This window comes from Passer montanus, unplaced genomic scaffold (genome assembly GCF_014805655.1).
Source record: "Passer montanus isolate IOZ18808 unplaced genomic scaffold, ASM1480565v1 scaffold1, whole genome shotgun sequence".
Taxonomy (NCBI): Eukaryota; Metazoa; Chordata; class Aves; order Passeriformes; family Passeridae; genus Passer; species Passer montanus.
The window spans coordinates 3,349,185-3,370,260 of record NW_024356504.1 but is presented as its reverse complement, the minus strand read 5'-3'; the positions used below and the strand labels follow the sequence as shown (position 1 = coordinate 3,370,260).

The 21,076-nt window shown below is 49.2% G+C and overlaps 1 protein-coding gene across 6 annotated transcripts in view; it reads left to right on the top strand.

Moving 5' to 3' along the window:
- Positions 1-2,914: 2,914 nt before the first annotated feature.
- Positions 2,915-21,076, top strand: part of NRP2 (neuropilin 2) — an 89,124-nt gene continuing 70,962 nt past the window's right edge. For all 6 annotated transcript variants that reach the window (XM_039706777.1, XM_039706606.1, XM_039706694.1 and 3 more), the window contains exons 1-2: positions 2,915-3,179; positions 14,764-14,941. In XM_039706777.1, coding sequence (XP_039562711.1) covers positions 3,107-3,179; positions 14,764-14,941 — 251 coding nt within the window. In that variant the 5' untranslated portion in view covers positions 2,915-3,106. The remainder of the gene's footprint in view (positions 3,180-14,763; positions 14,942-21,076) is intronic.

Below are 21,076 nucleotides of genomic sequence, written 5' to 3'. Positions count from 1 at the left end.
TGCAACAAGAAGTCTGCATTTCTGTGAGGAATTGGGAGACAACACACGCCGCCTGCCCCCATGCCCTGTGCTCCTGCTCCTTGGATACCCTGCCAAAAATGTTTGAGTCCCTGCTCTCCTGCTGACTGACAATACTTATGGTTTTATCTAGGCTGGGTATCATTTTTCCCCTCTCCCATTCCTAACCCTGTTTCAGTCCTGCCGTGTTGTTTTCTCTGGAAGGCTGTCAAGATCTCCATTGGAAATAGTATGTTTTGACATAAAACTGGGGGAGACACCCTGTTTGTCCAACTTCTCTGGAGCCCAGAGAAGGTTACAGGAATACATGATGCCTTGGTTTGAATTTTATTTTCTTTTAAAGCAGGATTGAAAAAGGCTCTAAGGAAAAACTTGGGGATTTCCTGCTTTACAGACACCTCCTGATGGTCAGTTCATGGGGAGAGAAGGACTCATTTAGAAAGAGGAAGCTGTGATTGAAAATAAATGAGGCTGCATGATCAATGTTTAAAAGGAGCTGCAATTAGAGGGAGGAGAAGAGCAGAACTGCAGAGTGCCAGGGAAAACCCTAGGTACACAGGCCCTCGGGTCAGCAGCAGGGAACTAGGCAGTGTCTGAGGAGGCTTTCTGCTGGAGGGGAGGAGAGATGGGGGAAATTTCACTGCATCACAGCTCTGACTAATGCTTGGGCTGCAAAATTCCTCAACCAAATTTAATGCAGATGGTACGTTAAATATTACAGTACCATTAAATTACATATTGTCTCATTTTCAGTGAGGTTTTGTGGATGTTTCTGACATACAGACATGGAAAAACGCTGCAGTTCCCGATGGGCTGGTGAGTGCTTACTTGTGGGTTTTAAAAACCCGCAGGAGGACTGAGCACAGCCCTGAGCCCTTTGGCAGAAGCAGGACTTCCCGGCATGGAGAGTTGATGAGGTCCAGCCTCCCGTGGGACACAGAGCAATGCCTACAGCAGCAGCAGCTGCCCCTGGAAACAGGCAGAGGTAAGCTCATGGTACATAGCATCACCTTGTGCTCAGTGCCTTCAAACCTGAGAGAGGGTCGGAGTATTAAATGCTCCCAAAAGAAGTATTTTTGACATTCTTCTACCTGAGCTGGAATAATAGGTACCACCAGCTCTATCATCCTGTCCTGAGCACTTGCAGTGGTAGAAACTGCAGTAGTGCTGCCTGGTTCTTTCGTTGTGCCTTTCTTTTCCTGACAGTGGCATGTTGGGGAGAGGAGACTTGAGATCCGACACTAAACACAGGGCTGGATTTGTGGAGAGCAATTGAAGAGCAGCTGAGAAACCTCTGTGGAGCAGCAGGTAACTTCATTTCCCATCACCATTTTCTTTCCTAGGGTTATCTTCTCTTCATTCAGTAACAGATCAGAGCTGTTATCAGTTCAAGGTTTTGTTTGCCCTCTTCTATTGACCTTAACCAGGGGAAACAGAACATAATGGAAGAAAAATTGCCCCTCTGCCATATGGTACGTGAGATGGGGCTGTCTCTGATTAGGGCTTGGTAACCTCTTCTTTTTCCATGCATGTCTTAAGAAAGGAATGATTCATGCTGTGGGTTTATATTACACTCTGATATCTGTGTTATGTTTTGCAAGGGCTATTTATACACACAAAAAATCACACTTCACTAGCTTGATAGTAGTCTAACTATAAGCAAGTAGTAAATAATAGTTGCATAATTCCACATCAAAATACAATAAATAAGACAGTAGGCTCTGTTGCCACTGGCTTTGCATTGACTTCAGCAGGTTTTGGAGCACATTTGAGACACAGAAGATGCAAAATCAGGTATCAAAACACACAGAAGGGAGAAGGATGCTGCAGCCCTCGGGGTAACGGCTGAAATATCAGATCTATCTGTCAGGCCAAATCTGTTGCTGTCAATGAACTTCCACTGGCCTCAGAGGAACTCTAAGCGTTTGTGTTGTGTGAATGTGCTTAAACAGGTTGGCATCGTGATTTCATTGACGTGAGCTGGTAATGCTACTCGTAACTGATAGACAGCAGAGTACAAAATAATTAGTCTCATCACCCTAAATGAATACCAGTGAAATGTTCTTACTTTCCCTCTCACCCACACAGTGATGTATCTCACTTCTGCCACATGCCAATATCTTTTCACTAATTACCAACTTAAAAAAACTGAGATAACATAGCTTTAATCGTTTTGTCTACTGTTTATTTGGAAGTTGGAATCTAAAATCTAGGGACTCATCAACAACATCAAGGAATTGTTTTTAAATAGCTTTTTGGTGAAGGGTTTTTGGGCTCATTTAATTCACTTTGAAATTTTACCTCTCAAAGAGGATGGAGGTGTGAGTTAACCCCAGTTTGCAAGATACCAGCTTTAAGCCTCTTGTGGTCTGTGAATATAAGCAACAAGTAAACGCACTGTCCCAGCAGTTCCAGCTGGGGCAGAGACTCTCCATCCTCACAAGGCAAAAGCAAACAAACTTTCGGAGCACTACTAGGATGACTATGTGAACGCTGCTCTCGGTTTGTGTTTTTAAAGAGCATCTCGGAGAAAACGGGTTTGGAGCGCGTTAGTCAGCTGTGGTGCAGTCACGGAGAGGGTTTGCATTTGTCCCTTGTAGAAGCCTTTGCACCGCACCGCGGGTGCCAGGAGCGAGGCAGCGTGTGCTTCCCGCTGCCGCTCTCCGCTCTCCAAGTCGGCTCTGGTCGAGGCTCGGCGCTTCTGGGTCTCGGCCGGCAGCGGCGGAAGCCCACGAGCAGGGACAATCCTTGTCCTGATGCTCCCCCATCCGACAATTTCTGGGTGTCTCCCTTCGCACAGCCGACTCTTTTGCCGTTATTGCCATCGGGTTTGGCTCCTGCCCGCGCTGCGGGGCCGCCAGCGCCCGGGCGGGGGCCGGCCGGCACCCGCGCGCTCCGCCGGCACCGCCCGCCCCGCAGCCCCGGTGCGGGGAACGCCGCCGCCCCTCGCTGAGCCCCGCCGGAGCTGGTCGCGAGTGGGGCGCCCACACGGGGCGCGGCGCGCCCGGGGTAGAGAGGCGAAGCCCGGCCCCGCAGCCTCGGGTCTTGCGTTGTGGGCTTCGGGTTTTTTTGTAATTTGTTCCGGAGGATGGATACGTTTCTTCTTGCCTGGGGATTTCTAGGGCTGTGCTTGCCCGGCTCTGGAGGCACGGCGGAGACAGGTAAGACGCCCTCAGGAATGGGGGATGTCCCCGTCCGCCCAACTTTCGGGTTCCCGGGCGCGGTCCTGGTCTCACGCATAGATGCTTTGCGTGGGAATAAATTTAGGGGATGCATGAGCGATCGGCCGCGCCACGCAGCTTTCGCAGCACGGGTTTTGGAGGGGCTCATGCGTGTGGCGGGGCGGGGATGGCACCCCCGGCAAGGAGCGCAGCGGCTGCAGCCCCGCGGCTGCCAGCGCCCGGCGTGGAGGGGCGAGGGGATGGAGCCGCACTGGAAAGTTGCGTGCTGGTTTTTATGGGGAGCTGCGGGGAAGGGAGGGACCAGCCACATGTCGAACACCCGCATCCGAATGTCCGCGGCCCCGCGCCGGTTGCAGCCTCGGGAAACTTTAGGTGAGAAATTAAAATCGTGTGGCGGGCGCAGGCAGCCGGGGCCGTGCAGAGCTGGGAGCGGGCGAAGCTCAGCGGCGGCGGCGGCACCCGCTGCCAGCGGGAAAGGCTGCCCGCAGTACGTGCGGGACCTGTACGCACTTTGCAAACGCTGCGCTGTCCCGGGACAAGGCTGGTTCATGGCACGTATTGGGACGCGAGTGTGTTTTTCTCTCTCGCTACGGGCTAGGCTGCACTGTCAGGAGGTGCAGGGATGAAACCCGTCTTTGCGTTGCTTCAGCATGGGGACAGGAGTGGGGCAGGCTGACGCTGGGCCCTTTGCTCCCCGGCCACTGGGTTTGAATCTCGCTAGTGGGGGCAACAGGGTCCCTATCTGGAACAGTCTCTGGAGGAAAAGGATTTGCCGTCCAGTGCTCTCTCGGGGCTAGTTCTGTGCTCAGGAGCTGCCTGGCAGGACGGTAGTGCCAAGCCAGCAGCCGCTGAGCTGTGGGTTTGCCTTCCCGTTAGTCGGGGCCTCGGGACATGGCTCAGGGCCCTGAGCTGCGGTCTGACCCGAGCAGCGTTGGATGATGGCAGAGTGCATTCTGCCTTCTCCTGCCCCGGAGATGTGTGGCCATCCAGCTTCGCCTTGAAAAGGGGAAGTGTGAGAGTCTCTGCTGCCTGAGAAAATCCCTCTCTTTTGCAGTGCGAAGCACAGACATTGCCGATAAACATTCAGCTGCCGGTTGGCATCACCTCCTTCCTTACGGTTATAAAGGAAAGGAAAAAAAAATCCTATCTTTTGTTTAAGCAGGGAAAGGAATAGGCACTTGATGGGATGAAGAGAAAGGGCAGTGTCCTGGGAGGCCCTTGCTGAGTGAAACAGTCTTTTCCGATGATCCCTGCTGCGGAAGCAGTGTCTGATCTCCTGGAGTAGGTTTTGTGCCGTGGCAGATCGGGCTGTAATCTGAGGCTGGCTCCTGAGGGTGCACTGGCCAGTCTGGTCGCGATCCCTGTGGCCGCTGAGCCCCAGTGTGTGCCTGTGTCCATGCGCTCACCTCCTTCTGTCCTGGAGTGAGTTCGGCACCAGGACTGTTAACTAGGAAGAGGTTTGAGCGAATCCTGTCTCTCAGGCCATTCGGGCGCTGTAAGCAGTGTTTATTTGAATGCGGGTTTTCCCGGCTAAGCAGAGCATCACATGGTGTTGGAACCAGCAAGGAAGTTGTCTCTCTGTGGCCGACACCAGCGGTGGTTTCCCGAGATGATGATGTGTGGCTGCAAATCCGGTCAAATGACTTTATTAGCAAGAACAGTGAGCAAAGGTACGGGGTAATGGGATGCAAACCTCGATCAGGCTACACTCAGCTTCAGTAAATTAGCCAGCCTAGTAAGGGAAACATGCCAGAGGTAGATGGATTTATGTTTCAGTCTGGTGTATCTGAAAGCCTTCCCCCATTATGGAAGTCCCTCTTTAGGTTCCCTAAGGGAGGTTAGTAGAGAGGGGAGACGTTTTTAATAGACAATAATATGATAATCCACATGGAAAAAAACCTCATGCAATATTTCTACAGTAAGAGATAAACAGTGCAGCTGCCAATTTGTATGTAGCCAAGCAAACCCTGAGATAACCATGGAGGGGAGTGGGTGGGAGACCCGTGAAGATAAATCTGAAGGTTCGATGGCTGTGTGTTTTTCATTTTCCCGTAAAAAGCAATGAAGTAAGAAAGTAACAGATTTGAGTGACCCAAGTACTGAGCCGTTCAGATGATGTTTATGCAGCTCTGAGCAAAGCTCACTCTGAAGCCTTCCAAATAGTTTACTTAAAAGCTATTATTTTTAGTAGTGACTTAGGAGATGTAGCAAGGTGGGGCGGGGGACCAAAACAAATTGCTGCCAAGCAAGTGCACGGCCACACATACAAACATGCACACACACACCCACAAGCACGGAGTGTAGTGCCTTATGCCTGTGTGCTGTTAACTCAGCTCTTACTGGAAACAAAAGCTTTTTTAGACTAGGAATCAGATAGTTGTCAAAGCATCACTGAAAACCACTGATACCAGCTCAGTGGGGGGCTCTGACCCAGGTTAGGATGCTGCATTTTGTTTTCCTAGTTTTACTGCTACAGAAAATCATGGGGTGTAGTGTCTGGAGTGACAGGCACATATATTGGTCCCAGAAGGCTCTATGGAGGTGCTTCCCATCTCCCTGCCTTGCTCCTTCTGCCCCCCATCCCATCCTCCTTCCCGGTACCTTCTCTGTGTTTGGTACCTTGTGTGCGGCTTTAGAAGGTTAAAAAGAGAAAGCACCTCACTTTGCTGGGCTGGAGAAGGCAGCGCTTCCCGTCCCGGCAGGCGGGTGGGTCAGTTTCCTAGCAGAAACCTCCAGTGCTGCCAGGCACCAGGACATGGTGGCCTTGTACTGCAGATAGCTTGAGAGGAGAAAGCATCCTTCATGGGGTTTAGGAAGCTGTCAGGTTCAGATAAGGCTGGGATCCTATCCTGTGGGACCCCCAGTTGTATTAATAAGGAAAAATTAATTTTTAAGCACTGGGATTGCTGCCAAATTATATGACCTCTGACAGACCAGCTGTGCTAGGAAAATAAATTGTCTACATCTGAGACCAGTGATCCTATCTGAAATCAAAATAGAAAAAAGTTGTCATTTAGCCACGGTGGTGGGGGCAGATTGCAGCAACCTGAGAGCAAACTGGAAGCTGTTAAACTTGTTCTCCATTGTGTAGTGAAGTCACCACCACTGTGCCCCCATGGAGCCTTGGGAATACAGTTGTCTAATCCGGGAAGTGCGGAGAGCTGATGTGCCTGCGCACACCCGAGCTGGGGCTGATGGTGTCAGCACCGGGGTGGGGGCAGAACTGGGGTGTGAACATTTCCAGCTCCAACCTCGCTCTGTAACAGCCCTTTGACACAATTCTAATTATAATACACACACACAGACAAAGAGGTAGCTGGGCTATTTTCGAAATCCCTGTCTACACCCTGGTGGAAACCGCAATACTAGCAACAACATAAATCAGGGCTGTTGCTAACAGTGTTGCACACGGCTTAACGCTACAGTAGCATGGTTTAATCACACTCGGAATCAAAGGGTCAGCCTGCTCCCCGCCTGAGCCAAAGCGCAATCTGGGAAGGCCGGATCCTGAGCCAGGCTTGATGCCTGTGCAGTGAAAAGACACAACCACAGACACGGAGGAGACGTTTGTCAGCACGAGGTCAGCAGGCACGGGGCCAAACACTCGAAATCACAACTTGGATCTGTAACCCTTTCTATGTGCAAGCGGTGCCCGTGAATCAGGGAGGACAGCTGGAGTAATGCTGGGAGGCTGGGGCTCCAGCTACAGCCTTGGTGAGGTGACCTCTTTCCAAGCAGTTTGGGAAAAGGGGTACAAGCAACAGGTTGGCATGCAAAGTATAACTTTCAGAGGTGGATAGATGTAAGGACTTTCTGTCTGACTTCACACTTGATAAGTCAAAGAAAATGGGCTCCAGAGATGAAGTACTGGGCTTCAGGTCTTTGAAACCTGCCCTCATTTCTCCCTGTGCGTTTGAGACAGAGGCAAGACATCTGCCCAGCTGTTCTGGTGGGTCACCCGTTTCTGTGAAATGCTGTCTGTGTACGGCTAGAATGCTTGCCCTTTTCTATGTCCCTTCTAGGAAGATGGTGAAGCCAAAAGGGTGCTGTCCTTTTCTGCTTATGTTTTATTGAAAGGCTTCTTTGAACCCCCCTTTTTTAAAGGGATGCATGCAGAAAGAGGAAGGAGGAAAACCCCTTCTGCCTGTAGACACACACATACACTTATAATCTCCCTGATTCCTCTTCTCTCTTCACAGGCACACAGATCTCTACCTTCCCTCTTACACACAGCCTTGCTGCTGCCACACATGCACACTTCTGCACCCATCCCTTCTCTGCGCCATCCCTCACAAACCCAGAGCCCCTTTCACTGTCATGCACACCCCAAGCTCGCTGCAGCTCTCCTCCCTTTCTGTTTGACTGCTGAGTATGCTCAGTAGGTAACAATGTGTTTAAGACACTCACCAGAATGTGCAATAACTTTGACAGTGTGCTCAAATCCAGCTGCTTCTGAGCCTCACCACCAGCACCACAGTGCTCGGCAGCGTGCATGGGGGGACCCATGGTGGGGCTCTCTGAGTGGCTCAGGAGGGGCTGCTTCCCTCCCCTCCCTTCTGTGGGGCTCTTTACAGCCAAGGCACTGCATTGTGCTCTGAGGCTCCACCAGGGCCTCTGGGAGGGACGGCCAAGCCAGGGGTGTTGTGAGATTGAGAGGCTCTGCCAGCTGCTGTGGGAAAGAGTCAGGGGTAAACTGCCACTGTCTGATGGGGAAAAAAGGATTCAGTTTCAGAATGGACCCTGACAGATGAGTTCAAAAGGTGTGAGGAAGCTGGGAGGGTGTGGGGGAGATGAGAGATGAGATAAGCTTTTTTTTCTTGTTGGAATTTTTGTAATAATATACTAATTAGTATTTCAGAGGCATTGAACACCTTTCATCAAGCCTGAAGCTCTTTAGAGAGAATTCCTAGGGGAATCTTTTTTCCATGTGTACAACTAGAAATGTCTCTTGTCTCCATGGCCCTTGAACGAGCTTGTTATTGACAGCATTAACGGGGGTGGCTCAGCAAATTTTCACCATCATATTTTTTCCTCATGTAGCCTATAGGTAGGGTAGCAGGCTGCCATGCAGGAAGGTTCAAGCTTCTCTTTCCCTGCCTGCAGTACTGGGGAGTTTTACTCAGAAACTGCCTGACCTGCAGCTTGAGGGTCTCCTAAAGCTGCCACCTATTCCTGGGAGGTGGCAGTATGTTTCCATGAGATTTCAAGCCCCTGGGAGCCTAACAGAGAGGCAGGCATGATTTCTGCAAGTTCAAAATGCAGTTATCTGCCTCCCTTGCATGTGTACACACACACTGGCATGCTCTCCAGGATGATTACTGGAGCAGCCAGGAGTTGTAATTCCAGACCCACAGATTACATTTGCAGGCAAGCTGGGAGAATTGTGTGTACACATCTCTATAGGAAGACTGTTACTATTAAGTTGGTTACCCTATTGGAATTACATTTGCCTCTGATATAAGATGACAAATAATAAAGTTAGTGAAGGTGGATTAACAGGATGTAAAATCTCATCAAAGATATAAGAGAGGGGTTGGACAGGATGGACATTTAAAGGTCAAGGTTGTCACTAGCTCAAGTGGTACAGAGCGATGTCAGCCCCAGGAAGGTGGCTATCCAGAACCCCAAGGGTAGAAATCAGCTGAACTCCAGTGATTTTAAAGCAAATTATGTGGATTTGCATGCAGGATTTGGCCCTCTCATTTTCCATGGTAAAGCTTGAGTAGGTCTCTATTTCAAGGTTTCTACTTAATCTTAATTCTTTTGTGGATTAACATGGGGGAAAAAAGTGCAGTTATCAGAAGTCTCCAAATCTTCTTCTCTCTCTTCCTCCCTCCAACATTCCCTTCTTATTTTTAAATAATTCAAAATTATCTCTTTTTTTCGCAAAGGCTCAGAGCTAAAACCTTCCATTTGCTGAGCTTTCTGATGTTCCCCTTTCACTGCTGTCCAGTGCTATAAAATGAATATATTGCATCCCTTCCCAGTTGCCTTAGGAAGCAGTCAAATGGCTGCATTCCTCAACTGATGGATTGGCGCGTTCCTTTCTTGCTTAAGCCCAGACAGTGTTTTATGAGCTTGTCTCATGACAGGCTTGAGACACTTTGAATTGAACACAGTCCTAGTTCAAATCACAAAAGCAGTCTTTAAATTCTCCTTTGCTGTGTCTCTACTTTTAAGTGAAATTTTACTTAAACTGGTAAAATTCCTTAATTAAATGTTATAGGGACTCTCCCTGATTGTGTGAAATCTCAAGATGTGGATGTGGGTAGTGCTCCGGAATGAAATGTGCATGTAAGAGCCTTGTGTTGTTTGGGTGTGTTTGTCCATTAATTTGTTCAGGAAGCCTTTGAAGCTTTATCTTGCAATCCAAAGCAAACATGCTTCTGCTAAAATGATCTATGCTACTGGGGATAAAACATCTAATCTTATTAGCTTCCTCTGCACTATGTCTCTCTCCTTGGCCAATGGTTAAACTGTATGATTTAAGTCTGAGAGCTCATATTTTGTGTTCCTGCCTCCTGTGAAAGTTGTGCTCTGTGGTTTAGGGTGAGATCCCCTGCCACATTAGCTGTGCCCAGCCAGGGTCAGAACTCGGGAAATGAGGCAGGATGAGCATTAATGGTAATGAATCCTTGGCAGAAGAGATCTGTGCTTGGACACGCACGGACCTTGAAAAACTCTGAAGAGCTGTGTGACAAACAGAGACAAAACATGGGCTTCCTGCGCGAGGGCTCGAGCCAAGTTCAGCAGCTCTGAGAGAAGTGGGTCAGGTATGCCAGCACCTGTGTTTTGCTGTGCTGTCAGTGGGTTGACAGGGCAAATCTCTGCCCAGTGCTGAATCCTGGGATAGTGCTGAATCCTGGGACATGAAAATCTTCTGCAGTGGTTGAACAAGAGTGTGAAGTTGGGCTGGAGGGCCTCATGCCCCGAAGAGAAATGACAAGGCTAGGCAGTGCCTCTGCCTGCTGTGGAATGCCCACGTCTCTCTCCCTTGTGCCTTTGCTGTCCTCAAAGGCTGCTCTTTTCAAGCAGCACAGTGATGCTGCTGCAGCTTGTAAGGCATCCAGAGCACCCTAATTTTTTGTGTGCAGCCCTGAAAGATATCCCAAAAGTAAACTGAGCTCAACAGATCAAAACATGTGGTAGTTTTGTGCTGGACACTACAAGCGCTGAGAGGCTGTAGTATGTATGTTTGTTGTGAAACAGGCCTCTCTGGTGATGATTATTTTTGTTACAGACAGAGTTGGCTTTAGTTTCTGTGTGGAAGGTCCAACAATAACAGTGAGCCCTGCTCTCCTGGGGTGAGGGAAATCCAGAGGGGTTTAATCGGCAGGAAATTCAAGTAGGAGAATGCCCTGCTCCTGGCCTAAGGTTTCAGCATGTGCCTGATGAGCTGCAGAGCTGAAAAACCCCAAGTATGAGTGAAGGTTCCTGGGGCCTGGTGGTTGTTTTTGGGTCCTCTGAGTGATGATTGCTTGTTGTGGCCTGGGGGAGGCAGGAGACTTCCTCAGCCTGGGTGTCTCCAGCAGGTCAGGGCAGAGAAAGAAGTGTCTGCCTTGTAAAGGGTGAGGAGCTCAGCCACTGACACCCATCTCCATGGGAACATTGGAGCTGCACACTGTACAATGCGGCATTTGCAGGATTTTGCACCTTGTGACCTTCCCCAGGTCTCCTTTTCCCATCCCTGAGCCTTGGTGCCTTGGTTGTTATCCTCTGGTGTAGTTCCCCTGTTGAGGTGGCCCTGCATGGAGGAGGTTGCAGGAATAATTTATGTTATGGTGAGCCTTAATGAAAAGAGGGGTCTGCAGATTTCCCAACCTGACCATAGTCTACTGCAACAGTGCCAAGGAGTATTGACCTCCCTACCCTCCCTTGAGGAGCCCTGCTGCTCTCCTGTGGCCTTGTTGGCACAGTGCTCCACTGGCCCCTCTACCATGTGGACTGGCAGGGGCCCCAGCAGTTTGCTTTCAATGCCTGCATTTTGCTTACTGAGCAATGGGATGTCCCATGCACCTGGCAGACTTGGCTTGTACTTCAGAATTTAATTTTAATTTTATTAAGTGAATTCAGGGCTGGCAAAAGCTGCTGAAGCCCATTAGCTATGGAACACGTCTTGCTTCCAATACATACAGACTGAGCAGTAGCCATGCCACTAAACTTTTTTTTTTTTTTTCTTTTGCATGGATGCAATGCATCAGTTTGTAAGAATCCATTTACACAGAAGTTTGAGCCTCCACTATATACAAAGCAGGCCATGTTTTATACAGGACAGTGGTTGGCATGACTGCTGAGGCAAACCCTATGCCCATCGGTGGGCATGGTGACAGATTTTTTTGTTCTTGTTGCAGGTACCTGCTAGATACCTGTGAATCAAAAGAGGAAAAGCCCAACAGAACGATTGCGTAGATATTGAAGTAACTTTGCCTATTCAGATAACTCTAAGAAGCCCTGAGTTCCTGGTATGCTATTGCCCACCATGTGGGCGTGGGCAAGGTAGTGCTGTATTGAAGTAGCCCCCTTCATTTCTGTGGACTTCTTGAGTAGGAATGAATGAGAGGACAAAATATGTTTCTCTGAGAGACACAGATAAGCTTTCCTGCAGGTGGGAGACTTTTACTGTTCCAGGAAGATGGTGACATTTTCCTGATGATATCTGAACACCTGAGGGATGTGGCTGGTGCTTGTGTTTACTTGGGAGGTTCACCTGTTTGTCCTGTTTTGCTGGAGAGGTCTCAGCTGCAAGGAGCTGGGCTCCAGCCCCTCTCACTCAGGCTGTCCTCACTGGCACCAACAGTCTAATTTGGGCACCAAGCTGACCTGAAATTAGGATCAAGACTAGGATTTTCTTTATCTCAGTCCCATGGAACTGCAATGGCCTTGCAGGGCAAAGGACAAGTTTCAAGGTCAGGGTAGAACTGTGTTTCTGTTTCTGAGTTCATTTGTTGGGGAAGAGCTGACATCTCTGTTCACATGACAGTTCCCCTCCAACTGGTTGAGTTGCAAGGGCTCACAGGGTGTTCACGGTATCTGGCATGAGTAAGGGGCTAGCAGCTTCTGAGTGGTGGGTGATGTTGGGGGTATCAGCCTAGCGGGTAGCATGTGTGTGAAAGCTGGAGAGACGGGGAGGGAATCACGAGGTGTGGAAGGATTGACTGTATTTTCATTGTTTGGAGACTTTGCCCTTTCCAAGAAAAATAATCTGCAGCTTGAATATTTTTCTTTGCTGGAGGGGGTGGACATGTGTGCAAACGAGGTGTGAATTTTTATGAGAAGGTGTGAAAGTGCGTACATGAGTGAAGTGTGAATTACACGTCTATTTGTACATTGATGTCAACAAGTCCATGAATTTCTTCTTTCCACGTGAATGTCTCTTTCTCTCCCTGCCTCCAAACCCACATAAACACATGTGTGGGCAAATATGCCTTCCTGAGAGAAGATATTTGTGCAAGAATGTAGGTTTGTAAATGTTTGTGTGTTGAGCAATCTCTCCTGTGGAACAAAACCAGATGTTTTTTGGTATTCTCAGCTCTTCATGGCAGTGCTGCATTTTTTCCCCTCGTATTTTTCAGGATACTTACAGGATTATTTTAAGAAAAAGGGAAGGCTGCAGATCTGCCTTTGGGTGTGTGCGAAGAAAGTTATTTTGAAGAATGAATGTGTTAGAGGGCACGAAAAACGTGGGGGAAACGGAATGTTTTTTCACAGCAAAGCAAGCCTCACTGGCCCATGAAGGGCCCTCCTGTTGCCCTTGGTTTTGCACAGGACACGTGCATTTTCTGCAGGCAGCGTGCAGGCATCAGGTTGTTTATTCAAAGTGCTTTTTTCCAGGAAGCATTACTGCTGAGGGTCCTGCCTGACTCCTGCTGCTCGTCTTGGCTCTGGCAAGAAGGCAGTTAGAACACAAGCTGGGATGTCCCTACCGAGAGCTGGTGGACTTGTGACAGCCTGGCAGGGGACACCCCTGGGACCTGGCAAACTCTGTGGCAGAGGAACAGAGCCAGACCCACAGCAAGGGACTGAGGCAGTGCAATCTGCACTGCTTTGCTTCTCCTGGGTGGTCCTGGGGCTTTGCAGTGAGTGCTGCTGTGGAAGGAGAGGAACATTCCTCGGGACCAAGGCAGTGGGGAACACCGTGGAACACACCCTTAGCTCACGGAGCTACTGGGATGTGTGGTTACCTCCTGTATCAAGGGTGATGCTTCTCTGTGCCTTGGCTCCCTTGGGGGTGTGGGTTGTGCTGCAGCCTCCATCTCAGGGCATGCAAACATGGGCCTTGGGAAAACCCATTTGCACCCTCCTGCATGTCCAGGGTCCTCCAGGGCTGTGGGGTTGTCCTGATGGTGGGAACCCATGAGGGTTTGCATCCCACATTGTACCCCACTGCTTATTGTCAGGGAGGAGAACTTTCCACAGTGTCGGACCAGGGAAACCCTGTATGCCTGCCAGCCTGCCCTATGGAGGGGCTTAGGGTTTTGTTGGGTTTTGCCCATTTTGGTGGGTTTTGTGTGTTTTGCTGGGTATGAAGAGGCAATACTGTCTTCTGGGGGCAGCTGTTGCAGCCTGTGGGCCTGGGTGGTGATATAAGAGGGTGGCAGGGGAGTAGGGAAAGCAGGACACACAATGGGGGCCCCATGGAGAAAGGGACTTTGGGATTTGTAGTGCATTATCAAGTGACCCCATGATGCAGATTTTCCTCCCAGCAAGTAATGCAATAATAAATTTGATTTGCAGCATTCATGAGATTAAATGTTTTTTTGATTACAAAATCACCCTCTAGGGCCTGTTCTAGCCCAAAGCTCAGAGAGCTTCCTCTGCTTACCACGCAGCCATTGCCAGCTATTTGTGGGCTAGTCCCACAAAACCACCACTGCTGATTATCTGTGTCTGCAGCTCCAGTGGATGGGTTAGCTTGCAAGTCTGCTGAGACGTGTTTGCTGGGGCAGGAGGGCTGGGGAGGGAGAGTGCAGCAAACAGAGGGGGGCTTTCATGGGGTTGCAGGCTGGGGCCAGGAAGGATGGGTACTGTTCTTAGCTCTGCCACGCAGTGTGGGTGAGTCTGGGCTCAGCAGCATCCCTGATATGCCTCAGTTTCCTTCCCTGGAACCAGCACAGCTTTCTGCCCTCCTGCAGCTGGATTGAATTTGTAGTGTCTAAATTCTGGTGTCTCCTGAGGCAGCTGTGGGAGACTGACACAGAACAGCTTGCAAAGGAGGCAAAAGAAGGGATAAAATGAGGCAGCTACAGATGATCTGATATCAATCTGTCTCTTACTTTATGGCTCTGTAATTGCCTTGGCAAGAGCATTCATTTCTCTTTTCTGGTCTGTGTGAAATGTGGTATGTAAGTGTGGCAGGAGGTGGAGGGGAAAGGAGTATGTTTGTTCTGCAGAATAATTCTCCTTGCCCAGAGATTAATATCAATATTAGAGTACCAAAGGGATGTCAATGGCTTGGAGAATGGTCTTTATCAGACCACTCCTGTCAGTGGCCCAGGGAGACCTGCTGTGCACACCTGATGCCAGAACATCTTTCAATGCCTTGTTCCCTTCTGTGTCTCTGCAGCTCAGCCGTGCGGGGGTCGCCTGAACTCCAAGGATGCTGGGTACATCACCTCGCCAGGGTACCCCAATGACTACCCCTCCCACCAGAACTGTGAATGGGTCATCTACACCCCTGAATCCAACCAGAAGATTATCCTCAACTTCAACCCTCACTTCGAAATTGAAAAACATGACTGCAAGTAAGAGCCTTCCTCTTCCTCTCTAGTACATAGTTACCTCCTCTTCCTGCTTTTGCCTAGTGATATGGGTCTTGTACTTCCTTCCACTTAAAATCAAGCATCACTCTGAACCCCCACAGTGCTGCATCTCCTTGCCTTTCCAGAGCAAGTGTTGTCTGCAAGGTTGTAAGATGCTGCTTTGGACACATAAGATAAGCCTATTCTGCAATGAACCTGTAGTACTTACCTTGACCTGATACCACCTGAAAGCAAGATCCAGCTGGTTAAAAGATTAAAAGGCCACTGGTTTTTCTGTGTTGAAGTAGCCTCACTCTTCTTTTAAACCATGCTGGGAGAGCAGAGCAATTTCCTGGTGTGTAACTAGGCAGAGGTATGGCAGAGTGCCCTGTGGCTGGAGACACAGATTTGGGCCATGTGAGGTAGGAGGCATGGTGGTCTGAGCTGTTTGAGCTGGATCTGACTTCCCATAGTGCTTTTTCTGCTATGTTTGGTAAACTGGGGAGATGGGTTTTTTTGCCTTGCATTCCCTTTTTCTTCTAAGAAAGGACCCAGAAACTAGATCTCTGGGAAAAACAATTAACAACTAGTAAAGGATAATTAAAGGCATCAAAGGGCACCATAAAAGGCTGAGTTAATAACATGGTCTCAGCAGACATAGAAACCTATGGGTTTCATCTGGAATCCACAGCCAGTTACAGAGATGCCTGAGTGTGAAGGAGCTTGGGGTCTCCTAAAACAAGCCTGACATAGCAGTCCTGCTCAATATACTGGTCCTGTTGATTAAAAAGGGGTTGCATATGGAGAGGGAAATTCTGTTTGTAAAAAAGGACAAAGGAACAGGGGAAGCATTTATGGGGCTGCAGAATCAGTCCTGCGGAGAACAAAGAATTCAGCATGGGTTTGATGATGTACTGAAGGTTATGAAGTGCAGAGCTGGATCCTCAGCTATCATAAATCAGCATAGCTCCTCTAACTCTAATGAAGGTGTGCTGATTGATGTCATTGGGGATCTTGTCACCCCCTACAGATAAAGCCTGGGCTAATAAGGCTTTGAACACCATGAACTCTCCCTGAAGTCACTGTGTGTGCAAGGTGTTTAGCACTTTGCAGGATCGGGCCTGCGTATAAAGAAGGGAGAAGGTACAGAAAGGCTTAAAGTGGGCATAGATGAACACAACAAGGCCTTGCAGTGGATGTGAGAATGATAGTTGCTATCAGATTTAATTGCTGCTTGCACTGGCTGAACTGCACAGCCTCCTCATAGCTAATGCAGTTGCCCCAAATTCACACTAATAAAAGCTGTATAGGCTCATATTTGCAGTCTGAAGAGTGTGCCATATGTACTGGCCAAGACAGTGTCGTGTGCAGGGCAGGGATCAAACTGGGCAGGAGGGACTCCAGCTTCTGCCTCTTCAAGGTCTCAGGCAAGCAAAAACAGGTAGATCAGAGAGCTGGAAATCCCCATGGGCTTTTCCTCCACCTGTAGGAAGGTACCAGTTTTAGCTCTGAGCATCTTGTGCAACTTTTGCCATGTTTTGCTGCCTGTGAGAAAGCATTGTCTGGTCCCAAGCTGCAGGTGGTGTGTTCAGTAGGACTGCCTGAGCTCTGGGGGTGTTGGTTATCCCTTTGCTGCTTTCTGCTTTACTGTGGCAATCTTCTGAGTGGCTGCTGTGTGGTCTCACTATTTCCCTTTTTGCGTGTACCTGCAAAAGGGAGCTTTTCTTAAAGGGAAATACAATTTATCCACTTGCACTTGAGCTTCTGCTGGCCACAGCTGTGAGCTGAGAGCCAAGCTGACTTAGGGTCCCTGCTCTCTCAAGCCAGCACTGAATAGGAGTGGGTTTGAAAGAGCTCCATGGACAGTGCTTGATAGGAAGCATAACAGAACAATGAAAACAGTGCATGATAAACATGGTCTAGAAGAAATGGATAGGAGTGAGATTATTTTAAGTGACCAACCAGGAGGAGTCAAATATGGACACTGTGTAAAGCTTGGGCATTACTACATTACATTGCAGTACATTAATAATAGGTCACCATCTAGTGATAAATCTCGTCTGAGTGCCAGAGGGTTTTTTATGAAGAAGCAAAGACCTCATTGCAGCTGCAGGTGTGAACCTTAACAGGAACAGGAGATCAGCATCAAAGACAGAGTCTCAGGGCAGAGCCCTCCTTTTGACATCTCATCATTAATATAGAGCACATTCACATCAAGGTGACAGGCAGATGGACTCCATGGAGGCACTCACTCTCTGGGCAGACAAGGTCCCCTGATCTGGTGTTGCTACCTGGCAGCTATTGAAGCAACAATAGGGCTATTCTGTGCTTCCAGCTGCCAGAGGTAAACACCATAACCCCTTCCTCTGTTGCTTCTTCTTTCAACATTTCTTTTTACCTTATTAGGTCAAAGTTTCTCCCTCATAAAGCATAACATTTACATTCCTAAAACCCATTTGAAAGCCTACAAAAATGTCTCCCAAAGTCTTTTTAGTTTTGCTGTGTCTCTTCTGGCCTTCCTTGTTTTGGATTTCCCTTTGGGACAGGAGGCATTTCCTCCTGTGTTTTGTACTGTGCCTGGCACCCTGGGGACCTCTGAGGAAAGGTCAGTGATTTATTTCCCTTTGGCCAGCAGCTGGCTGGAAGGGGCCTATGAAGGTGGTGCTGCCCAGATGCCAGAGCAAGAGCTGGCTGCAGAGAACAGCTGTGGCAGCCTGGAGGGTGGAAGCATCAGCCAGGAATGGATGCCAAAGGTGGCAGACAGAGGTGGCTGCTCAGTGCTGCTTGTTGCTATTGTTTTCTGGAGGCACATCTGGGCTTTTGTTTTTCAGCTGTGTCCAGCTGCATTAAGTAACTGCACTCTATCACCACCATCATGAAAAGAGTAATTTGGTGTAATTGAATCCCCAGAACACCTCTCTCTGAGTGCTGTATCTGTGCTCTGAAGAAGTGTCTTGCTTTGGGAGCACACTAGGTTAAGAAAATTGGCCTTCTCCTGCTGTTGTGGCTGTTGTGCACCAGCAGGGATTCCTGTGGCAGGGAGGGTGGGCATGCTATGACAGGGAGTAGGGGCCAGGGCCATTGTTTGTGCTGTCCTGCAGCTGTGGGGCCACAGCATTAATGCCAGAGCCAAAAGGGAAGTTTGATGCTCTGATAAAAGATCTGTTGAGCTATTCGGAAATGATCATCCTAGTGCCTGGCTGTTTGTTCCCGTCTGTGCTGCGAGTGCAGCTCTAGCTCAGGTACTGCACCCCACCTCACTGGTATCTGTTCAATGAACAGGGAAGTGGCATCCAGTGGAAAAGAGCAGGCTGCTGCTGTGGTGAAATGTTTCCACTTCTGTGTAATGTGGGGGTTGCTGGGCAGTCTTGTGCATGCTGGTGTTTATTTGGGATTCCAGGAGTGACCTGAACCATTTGCAATAGGTGGGCAACAGGGACAGCTATACCCTAGCTTTTGCAGTCATGTAGCTAAGCTGTCCACTCCTTCTTAATTGCCACTTTACTGTTTTGTCTGCTCTGCTTGCTTGGAAAATCCTAGTCCAAAACCTCAGTTATGCATGAGTCATTGTGTTTATAACCAACCACCTTTTCTGTTTGTGCCACCCTCCCGCTGCTGATCTTCTCCTTGGACCACTAAAAGCTCCCTCCTGTGTTTGGCTACTGACTCTGCCACCCCCAGCCACATTCAGCTGGCCCTACCAGAGAGTTAGGCTGGGCTCTGCACACGCGGCAGAGGCACACTCCCTCCAGGCTGCAGTGGACATGCTTGGGCTTCCTCTGCCAGCAGAAGACCTTCCAGCTGAGTCATAACATCTGCTCCAGAGGAACAGTGCTTTAAAAGAGCCCGACTGGTAGTCAGACCACGGCCAGTGGATTTTTTGCAGCCATTTCCAACACATGCTGCAGCTGGGTTGCAGTCGGTGGGATCCCTGCTTGGGAAGGAGTCAGGGAGCCGCTGCCGTGGCTCGCAGCCCCCTCTGGTGGCACATGCCAAATGCTGGCGAAAGTTTCTGCAGACAGGGGCCAGGGACTCCCAAAATAGGCTGGAGATGGCAAACTGGAAATTGAGCTGCAGTCAGGCTCTTCCTCCTGACTTTGGGTCCCACTGTCAAGCCCAGAAGGTTTCAAAAAACAGCAACTGTGGCCACTGTCATGGGGAAATTTATGCAGTGGTCACTGTGACCTCGTAAGTGCCCGAATAGTGCCAAGAGAGTTGAATCATCCTGATGTGTGCTGGATACAGGGCAGGCATGGCAGGAGGACACACATCTGTTCCCAGCTTGAAGGCCACAGTGAGCAAAGATTTGTCCAGGGAGACAGCACATTCCTAGTGCCCATGTAGCAGAGCACTGCTGGCCAGGGGACACTGGCAGCAACATGCCACAGCACAAAGGGTGAGATGTGCAGCTTGGACAGCCAGTGAAGGCCTCTTATGGCAGCATGGCCATCTCCTGAGCATCCAAAAAGCTGGGCACCTGAACGAAAGCAACTCTGCATTCTTCTTGAGTGCCACAGAGACACTGGCTCAAATTCCTTTGAGCTGAGGTGGCAGGCAGAGCTGCATCCAGACCCAGTACCCACAGCCAGGCAGGCAGTTGGAGGCTGCAGCATTCAGCCTGCCTCTTGCCATCTCCTTCAAACAAGAGCGTAATATTGGGAGAAGCCATCCTTCCATCAGTGAGGGTTAAGAGTAGACAAGGCAGCAATCATAGACAGCTAATTAGTAAATGCTTTGAAAAGTATGCATAAGTAGCTTATTAGCAAACATTTTAGAAACAATGCAGTTCATCTTGTGATTGGCAAAATGCTTAGAAAAAAGAAATACATTTGGAGCACTAGAGAATGCCAGGGTTGGAGGGGTTCTTTGCTACAATGCAAGAGGAAGTGACTGCATCTCCTGAAGTACTTGGGGGAGTCGAGTTTTAACTTTGCAGTGAGGGGAAGTCAAAGATGAGATGTTAAGGAAGGCATTTGCTTGCTCATACATTTGTGGCATGGGTATCCAGAAGCAACATTTCTAACGTACAGGAAATTATGCAGTCTGGGTAACATGACACTGCAGCTCAACTTGTGTTCAAATGAGCTTCTACTGGTTTTTAACTCCATACAGCGGATGTTCATAATTCCCATCAAGCCCGGGTCATTTTCCAAAATGGAACATCAGTGAATGGGTTAGCTGTGATGGTGAGACCAGCCACATGAGTTAACAGCTCAAGGTTGTTCACATCCCTCTTCTCTGCTTCCCATCTCTGCTTGCTCTGTGGCTGTGCTCCTCTGTGCCCCAGAGCCTTTTCCTGGAGGGGCAGGCCCAGCCCAGGCTCTGCAGGAGGTGGTGGCCCCAGATACACTCTCCTGGGGTCTCCTATGACCCGCCAGCTCACTAACATCCGGTGCATAGGAGTGAAATCTCGTTTTGCACCTTGCTTCCTGTTGGCATGATGACAAATTGAGGGCCAGCTGGTGACACTGGGAACAATAGGATTAGAGACAGAGACCTCTCCCCCTCCTTCCTGCTGTTGAGGAGGAACTGGTAGTCGTGGTGGTGTACTCACTTCTTAGTCAGCCTCTCTGTCCAGCGAGGGAAGGAACAGGACCTCACAGCTTCTGGAGAGGGAGCCAGCACAGGGCTGGCTGTGGTGACTGCTGATTAAGTGGGTTCAGAATTCAGCTAAAAGTGTCAGAAACATGGGCCTTTTTTGAGCAAGCACTATACACTCCAGCTCTAAATCCTTTGCATCTTTGCAGACCCTGCTCAGTGCAGAGGCAGTAGGATAAGAGTAAAGCAATCCCACTAGAATACCTGATAACCACAGTGTTGAGGTGCTCCTGCTTTCAGCAGAGCCTGAGGCCCTTGACTATCTTTGCAACAGTGCTCCAGCCCATGATGTGACAGCAGGTGATACCCTTCACAGAGGCTCATCCCAAAGAGGTCTCAGAAGCCTAAATAAATGTCTGTGGGACTGTGGCTCTTCTACATGATGGGTTTGTTGTCTGGATACAGGAGTTTGAAGGTTTAGTGAATGTAAGGGGAGCTCTAGACTGATATTTTAAAAATGTCCATTTTTTGTTAAGGACTCGATGCAAAGCTTGGTAAAGGAAATGTGAAGTTTTACCTTGATTTACATAGGAGCTAGTT